Source organism: Ursus americanus, chromosome 10 (genome assembly GCF_024610735.1).
Source record: "Ursus americanus isolate L20-20 chromosome 10, mUrsAme1.1.p, whole genome shotgun sequence".
Lineage (NCBI taxonomy): Eukaryota > Metazoa > Chordata > Mammalia > Carnivora > Ursidae > Ursus > Ursus americanus.
In genome coordinates this window covers 77,778,497-77,794,066 of record NC_142136.1, presented here as the reverse complement: position 1 = coordinate 77,794,066, position 15,570 = coordinate 77,778,497, and the positions used below count along the sequence as shown (strand labels likewise).

The 15,570-nt window shown below is 37.1% G+C and overlaps 1 protein-coding gene across 1 annotated transcript in view; it reads left to right on the top strand.

Annotated features, from left to right (window-relative positions):
* MPHOSPH8 (M-phase phosphoprotein 8) overlaps positions 1–15,570 on the top strand; it is a 68,018-nt gene that overhangs the window by 9,760 nt on the left and 42,688 nt on the right. The window contains exon 2 of the mRNA XM_045797149.2: positions 3,153–3,308. Within this exon, the coding sequence (XP_045653105.1) occupies positions 3,153–3,308 (156 nt within the window). The remainder of the gene's footprint in view (positions 1–3,152; positions 3,309–15,570) is intronic.

The following is a 15,570-nucleotide window of genomic DNA, read 5'->3' as shown; positions in this document are numbered from 1 at the left end:
TATCAAATCTTAATATATTCCTAATTTTTGCTTCTCTGAATTTCTAGTTTATTTTTTCTGCTCAATACCCAACTGAGAAGCAAGAATATACGAAGCAGTTTTCCACATGAACTGCAGAGTAGCATTCTAGCTTACACTTAACACCTACCTGATTTTATTCATAAAACCAGTGAGGCAGTAAGCTTTCCAAACCAAAGCCAAGTGCTGCTCCCTCCCCTTTTACCCTTCAGCATGCCTACACCGCCTTTCAATCATTCTGTCACCTATAGAAAGACCAACATCAGCACCTAGTAGGATGGGAAACTAAGAAATAATGGAAAAAGAGATGACTTAGATATTTAACTTTTAAAGATAATCCTGAAAATCCTCATGATTTTAAAATAATAACTAAGTGTAAATTGATAGTTTTATGGTTCAGTTACATTTTACATTCATTTGCAAATACATTCTCCCATTCTGTCCACTGTCTTTTGGTTTGTTGACTGTTTCCTTTGCTGTGCAAAAGCTTTTTATCTTGATGAAGTCCCAATAGTTCATTTTGGCCCTTGCTTCCCTTGCCTTTGGCAATGTGTCCAGGAAGAAGATGCTGCAGCCGAGGTCGAAGAGGTTGCTGCCTGTGTTCTCCTCAGGATTTTGATGGATTCCTGTCTCACATTTAGGTCTTTCATCCATTTTGAGTCTATTTTTGTGTATGGTGTAAGGAAATGGTCCAGTTTCATTCTTCAGTATGTGGCTGTTCAATCTTACCAACACCATTTGAAGAGACTGTTTTTTTCTGTTGGATATTCTTTCCTGCTTTGTCAAAGGTTAGTTGACCATAGAAGTTGAGGGTCCATTTCTGGGTTCTCTATTCTGTTCCATTGATCTGTGTGTCTATTTTTGTACCAGCACCAAACTGTCTTGATGATTACAGCTTTGTAATAGAGCTTGAAGTCCGGAATTGTGATTGCCCCAGCTTTGGTTTTATTTTTCAACATTCCCCTGGCGATTCGGGGTCTTTTCTGGTTCCATACAAATTTTGGGGTGGTTTGTTCCAGCTCTGTGAAAAATCTTGATGGTATTTTGATAGGGACTGCATTGAATGTGTAGATTGCTTTGGGTAGCATAGACATTTTCACAATATTTTTCTTCCAATCCATGAGCATGGAATGTTTTTCTATTTCTCTATGTCTTCCTCAGTTTCTTTCATAGTTGTTCTTATTAAAGTTTTCAGAATACAGATCTTTGGTTATGTTTATTCCTAGATATCTTATGGTTTTTGGTGCAGTTGTAAATGGAATCGATTCCTTGATTTCTCTTCCTTCTGTCTCATTGTTAGTGTATCGAAATGCAGCTGACTTCTGTGCATGGATTTTATATCCTGCGACTTTGCTGAATTCCTGTATGAGTTCTAGCAATTTTGAGGTGGAGTGTTTTGGGTTTTAAACATAAAATATCATGTCATCTGAGAAGAGTGAGAGTTTGATTTCTTCTTTGCCAGTTTGGATGCCTTTTATTTCTTTTTGTTGTCTGATTGCTATACTATGTTAAACAACAGTAGTGAGAATGGACATCCCTGTTGTGTTATCAACCTTTGGGGAAAAGATCTCAGTTTTTCCCCATTGAGGATATTCACTTTGGGTTTTTTGTATATGGCTTTTATGATATTTAGGTATGTTCCCTCTATCATTTATGGGTGATTTTTGTTTTTTCCTGCTTTTTATTGATTTTCAAAGATTACACATTGCTTATGTAATCAGAGAAAGATCTCAATCTTCAGTTTATGAAAACTAGATCAGTAATACTGTTTATTTTAATTCTTAAAAATTGAGGTATAATTGACATATACCATTAGTATTAGTTTTAGGTGTACAACATAATGATTCGATATTTTTATGCACTGCAGAGTCATCACAATAAGTCTAGTTAATATCCATCACCTTACATAGTTACAAAATTTTTTTTCTTGTGATGAAAACTTTTAAGATCTGCTTTCTTAGCAACTTGTAAGTATACAGTACAGTATTGTTAACTGTAGTCACCATGCTGCACATTACATCCCCGTGACTTATTTTATGATGGAAGGGTGTAACTTTTGACCCCCCTTCATCCATTTCTTCTACCCCAAACCCCTGCCTCTGGCAACCTCCAGTCTTTTCTCTTTTTCTATGAGCTTGGGTTTTTGTTTGTTTTGTCTCCTTCCATACATAACTGAGATCATGCAGTATTTGTCTTTCTCTGTCTTGCTTATTTTACTTACTATAATGTCCTTGAGGTCCAAACATGTTGCCAGTGGCAAGATTCCATTCCTTTTTATGGCCAAATAATATTCCTCTGTGTGGGGGGGGCATTTTCTTCATTCATCTGTTGAGGATACTTGGGCTATTTCTACTTTTTGTCTGTTGAAGTGATGATGCAGTGAACATGGGGGTACATATATCTTTTTGAGTTAGTGTTTTTGTTTTCTTCAGATAAATACCCAGGAGCGGAATTGCTGGATCATATGGTAGGTTTTTTGTTTTTGCTTTTAATTTTTTGAGGAACCTTTTTACTGTCTTTGCGCGGTGGCTACACCAGTTTACATTCTCACCAGCAGTGCGCAGGGGTATTCCTTTTTTCTAAGTCTTGCTAATACCTGTTATTTCTTTTCTTTTTGATAATAAGAGGTATGAGATGAGATCTCACTGTGGTTTTGATTTGTGTTTCCCTGATGATTAGTGATGTTGAGCATCTTTTCATATATTTGTTGGCCATTTGTGTGTTTTCTTTGGAAAAATGTCTATTCAGATCTGCCCATTTTTTTAATCAGATTTTTTGTTGTTGTTACGGAGTTGTATGAGTTCTTTATATACTTTGGATATTATTAACCCATTATCAGATACGTGATTTGGAAATATTTTCCAGTACAGTAGGTTGCTTTTTCATTTTGTTGGTGGTTTCCTCTGTAGTAAAGAAGCTTTTTAGTTTGATATAGTTTCATTTGTTTATTTTTACTTTTGGTGTGACACTTTTTTCTTAAATGCACTTGCTTCAGATGAACATACTTCATAATGATATTACTCTCCATTTCAAGTTCATTCATATATTCTCAGGATTGTATGTTTCTGGAAGTTTAATCTTTTAAACTATCAAATTCAATGTCCTTTATTTGCCTGTTTTTAATTCTGTAACAGGGTAAAATCCTTTACAAAGTTCGATGGAAAGGATACACATCAGATGATGATACCTGGGAGCCTGAGATTCATCTTGAGGACTGTAAAGAAGTTCTTCTCGAATTTAGGAAGAAAGTTGTAGAGAACAAAGCTAAGCCAGTCAAGAAGGATATTCAGGTATCATGTTTTATTTCATAGTTCTTTTTTTTAGTATAATAAACTTACTATAAATTTTACTGACATAAGTAATGTGCAGTAAAGAATTTACAGATGGGGGTTCCTGGGTGGCTTGGTCAGTTAAGTGTCTCCCTTTGGCTCAGGTCATGATCCCAGGGTTCTGGGATCCAGCCCCACGTTGGCTCCCTGCTCACTGAGGAGCCTGTTACTCCCTTCTAACCCCCACTCGTGCTCTCTTGCTCTCTATCTCTTGCCGTCTCAAAGTCTTTTTTAAAAAGTTACAAATAATAATAAAATTATATAGTATTCTGTATATTGTAAATTCTGTATAGCCAGTTGATTCTCACAGAATGCTTTAATTGATTTTTGCCAAACTCTTCCTTCTGTAGTCAACCTAATCAAAGTTGACAAACAGGTATAGTTTGGACATATTGATTAATATTTTTCTTCTAGTTAAGAGTAAAGTGAAAGTGGGGAGGTTAAAAACATGTCAAAACTTTATTTGTTCATCCATGATATAAGCATCTTGTTTTTGTGTACTTAGGAACATTTTTTGTCCTATTCATGTTGCTACTATAGATACAGTGTATACTTGTATGTTTTATCTTCATTATCAGCATATTGTGTCTGATTTTTCTGCTAATTAAAATAAATCTTAGATCATTTTATAAAGCTATAAGTTTTAATCTATTAGAGATTATCCACAGATCTGATTATCCAGGTCTTTTGTTTTTCTCTTCTGTTCCCACTTTAGTTTTTAGCTACTTTAGTGCTTTTTAGTAAACTCTTCTGATGGTAAAGAAGGATTAAGAGATCAAAGGAGCCAGATAAGTTAAACTTTTTTTGGTAAAGATTTATTTATTTGTCTTAGAAAGAAAGAGAGAGTGAGAGAGTTGGGGGGGGGGGCGGCCAGAAAGAGAGGAAGAGAGAGAATCCCAAGTGGGCTCCTCGTAAAGGATCAGTTGACATAGGGCTTGATCTCTCGACTCTGAGATCGTGACCTGAGCTGAAGTCAAGATTTTGATGCTTAACCTATATGCCCCAGGTAAGTTAAACTTCTATCATCAGCAGTTTGGAAAAAGATTTCATGGTGGGCTAGAGTGGGATATTATTGAAACAGATGAAAAACTTGGAGTAATGGTTTTCTTGTATGGATTTGTCAATTGTTTTATCCTTGGTCCTCTTATTCCACAAATAACTGAATTGGATTTATTTATAAATCTTGTAAGAATTTCCCATTGACTTTTCCAAGTAAATTTCCTTTATAGCTTCTTTTTATAAATTGAACTAGTTCTTACTCAACTTTTTGCTTTTAGTTTTTTTTTTCATCAGAAATTATTGTAATTTTTTTAGATACCGGCAGAGCGTCTTGGACTTAGAGCTATATAGTGAAAATTTTTCTCAAGAAATAGATAATAACTTACTGAAGCCTATATTTTAAGGACTGCATGTTTATCTTCTTTCCCTACAATTTGAGTTTCAACTAAAATGGTATTAGGACCCAATTTTGACTGATTGTAGTGGTTAATAATAATAGCAATAATAAGGCAGCTTGTATTTACTGAGCACTTATATTATGTATGTGCCAAACACTGGGTCACCACTTTATGTAGATTAAGGTGAGAAACTGAGATTTAGGTAAGTTAAGTAACTATAACTCAAGTTAACCAGTTACTAATGATAGAGCCAGGCAGCTGCATTCTTAACCACTGTGGTAGGTTGCCTTTTAGTTTGGGCTATACCTTGAAATCCATTTAAAGTAGTGGACTTAAACCAGTTTTTTAAAAATTTTTGTTATAGTTGCAAGGTCTTTAATAAATACGGTTTTAAATTACTAAGCAAAGGGCTTATTACTTTTAAATGTTTTGTAAAGAAACCCCTTTACAAAATGAGTTCACATTAGAGACTTTTTTGTTCAAATTCTTTTGTTACACTTAACACTGTACTTTTCTGGAATGGGTGCCTATTATTTTCTTCCCTACTTCTTTCCTTAAAAACACTCTCACAAACACAAATACACCTATTTTACTAAGTGATAGGTTCTTTTTACTCAAAAAATTTAGACTTTTTGATTGAATGCTTCTTAAAGTGTATTTCTCATTTTCCTGCATTACTAGTAAGATAAGTTGCTGAAACATCTCCCAAGAAGTTTTTTCTTACAGAATACTAGCTTTATTTTGTCTTTTACTTTACCAAGCCTCTAGTTAAACCCTACTTGCAGCTCTTTTTCTTAATTTAAAATTATTGGTAATGGTCTGAATGAGAATGATTCCTGATAGACTGGTGTATTCTTAAACTTATGAATCCTGTCCTAATTTTAGAAAGATATTTCTCCACCTAAGGGGTGCCTAGCTGGCTCAGTCAGTAGAGTATGCAATGCTTGATCCTGAGGTTATGAGTATGAGCCCTATGTTGGGTGTAAAGTTACTTAGAAATAGTGTTTTTTTTAAAAAAAGCAAGATACTTTTCCACTTGTATGTTTTTCTAAGTTCTCCTTACTATTTTATTTTATTTTTAAAGATTTTATTTATTTATTTGACAGAGAGACACCTAGCGAGAGAGGGAACACAGGCAAGGGCAGTGGGAGAGGAAGAAGCAGGCTCCCAGGCGGAGGAGACTGATGTGGGGCTCAATCCCAGGACTCTGGGATCACGCCCTGAGCCGAAGGCAGACGCTTAATGACTGAGCCACCCAGGCGCCCCTCCTTACTATTTTATAAATAATTTAAAATTCTAGGGGCACCTGGGTGGCTCAGTTGGTTAAGGGTCTGCCTTCAGCTCAGGTCATGAACCCAGGGTCCTGGAATTGAGTGCCATGTCAGGCTCCCTGCTCAGTTGGGAGTCTGCTTCTCACTCTACCCTTACCCCCTTGTTTGTGATTTCTCTCTCTCTCTCAAATAAAATCTTTTTTAAAAATTTAAAATTCTAGGGGCGCCTGGGTGGCACAGCGGTTAAGCGTCTGCCTTCGGCTCAGGGTGTGATCCCGGCGTTATGGGATCGAGCCCCACATCAGGCTCTTCCACTATGAGCCTGCTTCTTCCTCTCCCACTCCCCCTGCTTGTGTCCCCTCTCTCGCTGGCTGTCTCTATCTCTGTCGAATAAATAAAATCTTTAAAAAAAAAAAAAAAAAGAAATTGCTAAAAATTTAAAATTCTAGGCACATTGTGATCTGAAATTCAAAAATTCAAAATTTACATTTTGAAGACTGAAATTTCTATTTTCTATATCAGGTCAGCTTTCTCATGAATTCTCTCATCTGTTAAGTATTCCAGTATATTGCTGTGACTCTTTGAAGTAAGGTCAGTGGATAGGAAAATGGCAAAAATACAACTGGTCACTGATCTTTTTACCCTTTAGCAAAATAGTTTTGCCATTCATACGCTCTTGCGATTCTTTTCACGGTAGATATAGAAATATTCTATAAGAGAAAATTGCTTTGTTCATCTCATCATCCATGTTCATGCAAGCAACAAATACTTGTTGTCTGTAAAAATTATGATATTTCCCAGTCACCAAAATTTTTGTCTTAGGGAGGGGTTTCACCACAGTAGTATTGTAAGAATATTTGATTTGTCACTTTCTACTTAAATCTAGGAGCATTGCTTACTTAGGACATAGTAAGCATCACAGAAATTAGAAATGGTTTCTCAACAAGTGGCAGATCTGGGTAGACTCCCCTTCCCCTCTCCAGGAGGAGTGGCGTGGGAACACCCTGCAGGAATCTGCTGGGTTTGGAGACTCCAAACAGGGCTGTGTGCCAGAGATAGAAATGCTTGGTCACAGGCCAGGTGAGCACAGAGTGCGAATAGAGGCCGGGGAGACCAGACTGATTAACTGCTTTTCTCCCAGGGCTCACTGAGGAGTGGGGCCCCGAGCTCTCATCATCTCCGGGGCCAGAGATTGGGAGGCCGCCATTTTCATTCTCATCCTTTAAAGCTGTGTGGAAAAGCCTTCAGGAAACAAAAGCTACAGAGAGCAAACCAGAGCAGACTACTTAGCCTGACCCCTGGCAAGGACGGTGTAATTCTGCCTGGGGCAAAGACCTTTGAGAATTAATGCAACAAGCCCCTCCCCCAGAAGATCAGCAAGAATATCCAGCCAAAACCAAATTTACCCATCAATGAGAGCTGCAAACTCCAGCATTAGGGGAGTACAGCACTTAGAATTCATGGCTTTTCCCCCATGATTCTTCAGTCTTTCAACTTTAATTTTTTAAATTTTCTTTCTTTTTTCTTTTTTTTTTAATAATTCTTAACTTTTTCAACCAACTTCTTATCAATTCCTTTTTAAAAATCTTTTTTAAATTTCATTTTCATTTTAATTTTCGTTTAAGTTTCATTACAGTCATAGTCTATCCCTTTATTGTATTTACCCTTATTTTTTGTATATATAAAAGTTTTTCTTTCTTTAAAATTTTGGGATGCAGTTTCTTCTAACAGACCAAAATACACTCAAAATCTAGTGTGTGGCTCTGTTCTATTCACCTGCCTGAGCACATTCTTTTTTTTTTTTTTTTTAATTCTTTCTTTTTTCAACCACTTCTTATCAATTCCTTTTTTAAAATCTTTTTTAAATTTTCATTTTTACAGTCATATTCCATCCCTTCAATGTATTTAACCTTATTTTTGTATACATAGAAATTTTTCTTTCTTTAAAATTTTGGGATGGAGTGTCTTCTAACAGACCAAAAAACACCCAAAATCTAGTGTATGACTCTGTTCTATTCACCAGCCTGATCATACTCTTTTTTTTTTTTCTTTTTTTCTTTTTGGGTCTCTTCTGATTTGTTTCGTGTATATTTCTCTGGGGTTGTTACCCTTTTAGCATTTTGCTCTTTTGTTCATCTATTCTTTTCTTGACAAAATGACAGAATGGAAAAACTCACCTCAAAAAAAAAAGATCAAGAGGCAATACTGACTGCCAGGGACCTAATCAATACGGACATTAGTAAGATGTCAGAACTAGAGTTCAGAGTAACAATTATAAAGATACTAGCTGGGTTTGAAAAAAGCATAGAAGACACTTGAGAATCCCTTTCTGGAGAAATAAAATCTAACCAAGTCAAAATCAGAAAGGCTACTAATGAGGTGTAATAAAAAATGGGGGCTCTAACTGCATGATAAGTGACACAGAAGAGCGAATTAGTGAAAAGAAGACCAAATGATGGAGAATAAAGAAGCTGAGAAAAAGAGAAACAACTACTGGATCACGAGGGAGGGGAGAATTCGAGAGATAAGTGATAACATAAAGTGAAATAATATTAGAATAATTGGGATCCCAGAAGAAGAAGAAAGAGAGAGAGGGGCAGAAGGTATACTGGAGCAAATTATAGCGGAGAACTTCCCTAATTTGGGGAAGGAAACAGGCATCAAAATCCAGGAGGCTCAGAGAACCCCCCTCAAATTCAATAAAAATAGGTCAGCGCCCCGACATCTACTAGTAAAACTTACAAATGTCAGAGACAAAGAGAAAATTCTGAAAGCAGCTCGGGACAAGAGGTCTATAATTTACAACGGTAGAAACATTAGATTGGTAGCAGACCTATCCACAGAGACCTGGCAGGCCAGAAAGGATAGCATGATACAGTCATGAAAAAAAATATGCAGCCAAGTATACTTTATCCAGCTAGGCTGTCATTCACAATAGGAGAGATAAAAAGCTTCCAGGACAAACAGAAACTAAAAGAATTTGCAATCACCAAACCAGCCCTACAAAAAATATTGAAATGCGTCCTCTAAGCAGAGGGAGAACCCCAAAATAACATAGACCAGAAAGGAACAGAGACAATATACAGTAACACTCACCTTACAGGCAATACGATGGCACTACATTCATATCTTTCAATAGTTACCCTGAATGTAAATGGGCTAAATGCCTCAATCAAAAGACGCAGGGTATCAGATTGGATAAAAAAGCAAAACCCATCGATATGCTGTCTGCAGGGGACTCATTTTAGACCCAAGGACACCTCCAGATTTAAAGCGAGGGGGTGGAAAACCATTTATCATGCTAATAGACATCAAGGAAAGCTGGAGTGGCACTCCTTATATCAGAAGAATTAGATTTTAAACTAAAAACTACAGTAAGAGATGAGGAAGGACACTGTATTGTACTTAAAGGGTCCGTCCCAACAAGAAGATCTAACAATTGTAAATATTTATGCCCCTAACATGAGAGCAGCCAATTATATAAGCCAATTAGTAATAAAATCAAAGAAACACATCGACAATAATACAATAATAGTAGGGGACTTTAACACCCCACTCATTACAATGGACAGATCTTCTAAGCAGATCAATAAAGAAACAAGGGCTTTGAATGACACACTGGACCAGATGGACCTCACAGATGTATTCAGAACATTCCATCCTAAAGCAACAAAATACGCATTCTTCTCAAGTGCACACGGAACATTCTCCAGAATAGATCACATCCTGGGTCACAAATCAGGTCTCAAGCAGTACAGAAAGACTGGGATCATTCCCTGCATATTTTCAGACCACAGTGCTTTGAAACTGGAACTCAATCATAACAGAAAATTTAGAAAGAATTCAAATACATGTGGTGTAAAGAGCATCCTACTAAAGAATGAATGGGTCAACCAGGAAATTAAAGAAGAATTTAAAAAATTCATGGAAACAAATGAAAATGAAAACACAACTTTTCAAAACCTTTGGGATGCAACAATGCGGCCGTAAGAGGGAAGTATACAGCAATACAAGCCTTTTTTAAGAAACAAGAAAGTTCTAGGGGCGCCTGGGTGGCTCAGTCGTTAAGCGTCTGCCTTCAGCTCAGGGCATGATCCCAGAGTCCTGGGATCGAGCCCCATATCGGGCTCCTCCACTGGGAACCTGCTTCTTCCTCTCCCACTCCCCCTGCTTGTGTTCCCTCTCTCGCTGGCTGTCTCTCTCTCTCTCTCAAATAATAAATAATCTTTAAAAAAAAAAAAGAAATTAAAAAATAATAAAATTAAAAAAAAAAGAAAGTTCTCAAATATACAACTTAATACTACACCTAAAGGAGCTGGAGAAAGAACAGCAAATAAAATGTAAACCCAGCAAGAGAAGAGAAATAACAAAGATTAAAGCAGAAATCAACGAAATAGAAACCAAAAGAGCAGTAAAACAGATCAATGAAACTAGGAGCTAGTTCTTTGAAAGAAATAATAAGATTGATAAACCTCTGGCCAGACTTCTCAAAAAGAAAAAAGGACCCAAATCAATAAAACCATGAATGAAGGAAGAGAGAGCATAAGCAACGCTGAAGAAATACAAACAATTATAAGAGTGTATTATGAGCAACTATATACCAACAAATTAGACAAAACTGAACCGGGAAGAAATAGAAAACCTGAACAGACCCAGAACCAGCAAGGAAATTGAAGCAGTAATCAAAAATCTCCCAACAAACAAGAGCCCAGGGGCAGATGGCTTTCCAGTGGAATTCTACCACACATTTAAAGAAGAATTAATACCTATTCTTCTGAAACTGTTTGCAAAAAATAGAAATGGAAGGAAAACATCCCAACTCATTTTATGAGGCCAGCATTACCTTGATCCCCTAACCAGACAAAGACCCCACCAAAAAGGAGAATTACAGACCAATATCCCTGCTGAACATGGATGCAAAAATTCTCACCAAAATACTAGCCAATAGGATCCAACAGTACATTAAAAGGATTATTCACCACCGCCAAGTGGGAGTTATACCTGGGCTGCAAGGTGGCTCATCATCCACAAATCAATCATTGTGATACACTATGTAAATAAAAGGAAGGACAAGAACCATGTGATCCTCTCAATAGATGCAGAAAAAGCATTTAACAAGGTACAGCATCCTTTCTTGATGAAAACTCTTCACAGTGTAGGAATAGAGGGTACATACCTCAATATCATAAAAGCCATCTGTGAAAAACAGACAGCGAATATCATTCTAAGTGGGGAAGAACTGAGAACTTTTCCCATAAGGTCAGGAAGATGGCAGAGATGTCCACTATCATAACTGCTGTTCAACATAGTACTGGAATTTCTAGCCTCAGCAATCAGACAACGAAAAGAAATAAAAGGCATCCGATTGGCAAAGAAGAAGTCACTCTTTGCAGATGATATAATACTTTATGTGGAAAACTGAAAAGACTCCACCCCAAAATTGCTAGAACTCATACAGGAATTCAGTCAAGTATCAGGATATAAAATCAACGTGCAGAATCAGTTGCATTTCTATACATCAACAAGGAGACAGAGGAAAGAGAAATTAAAGAATCGATCCCGTTTACAGTTGCACCAAAAACCATAAGATACCTAGGAATAAATCTAACCAAAGAGGCAAAGGATCTCTACTGAGAAAACTATAGAATACTCATGAAAGAAATTGAGGAAGACACAAAGAAATGGAAAAATGTTCATGCTCATGGATTGGAAGAAAAATATTGTGAAAATGTCTATGCTACCTAGAGCAGTCTACACATTCAAATGCAGTCCCTATCAAAATAACATCAGCTTTTTTCACAGAAATGGAACAAATAATCCTAAAATTTGTATAGAACCAGAAAAGACCCTGAATCGGCAGAGGGAATATTGAAAATAAAACCAAAAAAGCTGGGGGAATCACAATTCCAGACTTCAGGCTCTATTACAAAGCTGTAATCATCAAGACAGTTTGGTACTCGTTCAAAAACAGACACATAGATCAATGGAACAGAATAGAGAACTCAGGAATTGGACTCTCAACTCCTATGGTCAGCTCACCTTTGACAAAGCAGGAAAGAATATCCAATGGAAAAAAGACAGTTTCTTCAACAAATGGTGTTGAGAAGATTGAACAGCCACATACAGAAGAATGAAACTGGACCATTTCCTTACACCATACACAAAAATAGACTCAAAATGGATGAAAGACCTAAATGTGAGACAGGAATCCATCAAAATCCTTGAGGAGAACACAGGCAGCAACCTCTTTGACCTCGGCTGCAGCATCTTCTTCCTGGACACATTGCCAAAGGCAAGGGAAGCAAGGGCCAAAATGAACTATTGGGACTTCATCAAGATAAAAAGCTTTTGCACAGCAAAGGAAACAGTCAACAAACCAAAAGGCAGCGGACAGAATGGGAGAATGTATTTGCAAATGACATATGAGATAAAGGGCTAGTATCCAAAATTTATAAAGAACTTATCAAACTCAACACCAAAGGAACAAATAATCAAATCAAGAAATGGGTAGAAGACATGAAGTGACATTTCTCCAAAGAAGACATACAAATAGCCAGTAGACACATGAAAAAGTGCTCCACATCACTCGGCATCAGGGAAATACAGTCAAAACCACAATGAGATACCAACTCAAACACCAGTCAGAATGGCTAAAATTAGCAAGTCAGGAAACGACAGATGTTGGCAAGGATGCAGAGACAGGGAAACCCTCCTACACTGTTGGTGGGAATGCAAGCTAGTGCAGCCACTCTGGAAAACAATATGGAGGTTCCTCAAAAAAGTTGAAAATAGAACTACCTTACAACCCAGCAATTGCACTACTGGGTATTTATCCCAAAGATACAAATGTAGTGATCCAAAGGGGCATGTGCACCCCAATGTTATAGCAGCAGTGTCCATAATAGCCAAACTATGGAAAGAGAGGAGATGTCCATCAACAGATGAATGGAGAAAGAAGATGTGGTATATATTTACAGTGGAATATTAACCATCAAAAAATGAAATCTTACTATTTGTAACGACATGGTTGGAACTAGAGGGTATTATGCTAAGTGAAATAAGTTGGTCAGAGAAAGACAATTGTGATCTCACTGATATGTGGATTTTAAGAAACAAGGGCAGAGGATCATAGGGGAAGAGAGGAAAAAATGAAAGAAGACAAAACCAGAGATGGAGACAAACCATAAGAGACTCTTAATGTCAGGAAACAAACTGAGGGTTGCTGGAGTGGGGGTGGGGAGGGATGGGGTGGTTGGGTGATGTACTTTGGGGAGGGTATGTGTTGTGATGAGTGCTATGTATTGTGTAAGACTGATGAATCACAGACCTGTACCCCTGAAGCAAATAATATATGCTAATAATAACAACAAACAAAACCAAGATGTACTTACTACTTACTGGGGTATGATTATTTCTAGGCTCTTTAAGTAGACAGAGTTAAAGGTAAAAATATATGTCAGTTTGTTTAAGTCATAAATTGGTATTGGTGTCTGTAATTTCAGTCCATGACCTCAGGGTCTTCTCATTCTACCTGGCCATAGTCTGTTTCCCATTTCCTACTGTCAGAACGCTGGTTCCCACCAACATTATATATACTCATTTACTCAGTCCTATAAAAATGAGGAATTAGTTTCAGATTTACTACACCCATTCTATTGTGAAACTCCAAATTTATTTGCAGTTCTTTTTGTAAGCATATTCACCGAAGATGTTTAGCATTCAAAAGTTCTTTGGATTGATCTTTTTTCTTTTCGGTTGTTATGTTAACAATTTGATAATCAGGTTCTTTTGGTGGTTAATTAGTACCTATCTTCTTGCTGAGTTCTCTCTCCCTTCATATCTGATTTGAAGTACTGTTCCTTTACTCTTGGTTTAGAACTGTAAGGCAATCAGCAAGAATACTATGTGTTGTTTAATATTTTTCTCCCCATTATTGTGATAGCTGCTCTATTATCAAGAGTATTTAGTGACTGTTACATACTATACTCTCTTATTGCCATCATTCAGTCTTAATTCTAAAAGCAAATATCTATTTAATAGTTTCTACCTGCCTTTATTTTGATGTCTGTCCAGTCATTATTGGTTATCTGAAGCTCATTCTTTAGTGGTTCTCAAAGTACGGACTCCAGGCCAGAAGCATCAGTTATCCTCATCTGGGAAGGTGTTAGAAATGTAATCTCTGGGCTTCATAGGGACCAGCTGCCTGTGTTTTTGGAGTTTCTTAGTTGTGGGTTTTGTGGTTTTTTTAAGATTTTATTTATTTATTTTAGAGATTGAGAGAGAGAGAGCGAGCAGGGGGAGGGAGAGCACAGAGCCCAACACAGGGCTCAGTCTCATGACCTTGAGATCAGGGCCTGAGCCAAAATCAAGAGATGGACATTTAACCGACTGAGCCACGCAGGCACCCCATGCCTGTGTTTTGATAACCCCTCCAGCATTCTGATGCATGCTAGGATTTTAGAACCACCTCTGTAGTAGAAAGACTCAGGGGGAAAATATTCTTAGAGTTCTTGTATTTCATAATAGTTGTTGGCAGTCTTTATATCTGAAAGCCAGTTTGACTGGATGTAAATTCCTTGACTCACATTGCTTTTGTTGAATATCTTGATGTGTTATTCTGTTGTTAACTGGCATAAAACACTACTCTCTAAAGATGAATCTGAATTTCTTTCTCTTCTAAGTGACTTGGTCTTTTTGTGTGATGCCTCAATATTTTTGTTTATTTTCTCTACTGTTTTTTAGGCCTGTCTTTCTGGCCTGCTTTTATTGTTTTAGAGTACTCTATTCCTTGGTCTATTTTTTCTTATAACCACTTAGTAAGATATTTTACCCTAATCATTTTCTGCCACGTATATTGATATGAAATTACTTTTTCTGATGTTTTGGAAGGCAGAAGAAGAGAACAAGATTTTTTTTTTTTAATGGCTTCTGAGCAGTCTCCTTTATTATTTTTATGAAGGGTTAAAAAATATGGCCTTAGACTTAATGGGATTTTTTTTCCTGGTTTTACTCTGCCTCACTCCCCCCACCCCATATCTGCATCTTCTCTTTTCTTTGTTTCTGTGTTTCCTGTCCTACTTTATTTGGAATCTAATCTCAGCAGTTTCTCCTCATTTGGGGGCTTTGTCATAGAAGTCCTGGAAGAGACCATTGGCAATTACTTTTGAGGGTTCACAGGACCTGGCCCAGGCCAGCCCTTCTCATGTCCACAGACACCTGCAGTCACCCTGTACATGTACAGCTTCTGCCCCTTCCTTCCACTCTTGTCAAATTGACTTGTCAGTATTTGTAGTGATTTTTCCCATGTGCTTTTTCCTGTGTAGGTATTCATAACAGTCTTACAGCTGTTAGTAATTTGTCCCCATACTTATATTTTGGGGTTCACTGGGATACTTTGCTATTTAATTTTGTTGTAGATGTTGTCTGTGGGGGGTTTTGTTTTGCTATCCTACTAACTTTGTCTGTTTATCTATCTATCTATCTATTTTTTTAGTAAACCCTGCACCCAGCATGGGGCTTGAACTTAATGACCTAAGGAACAAGAGTCACATGTTC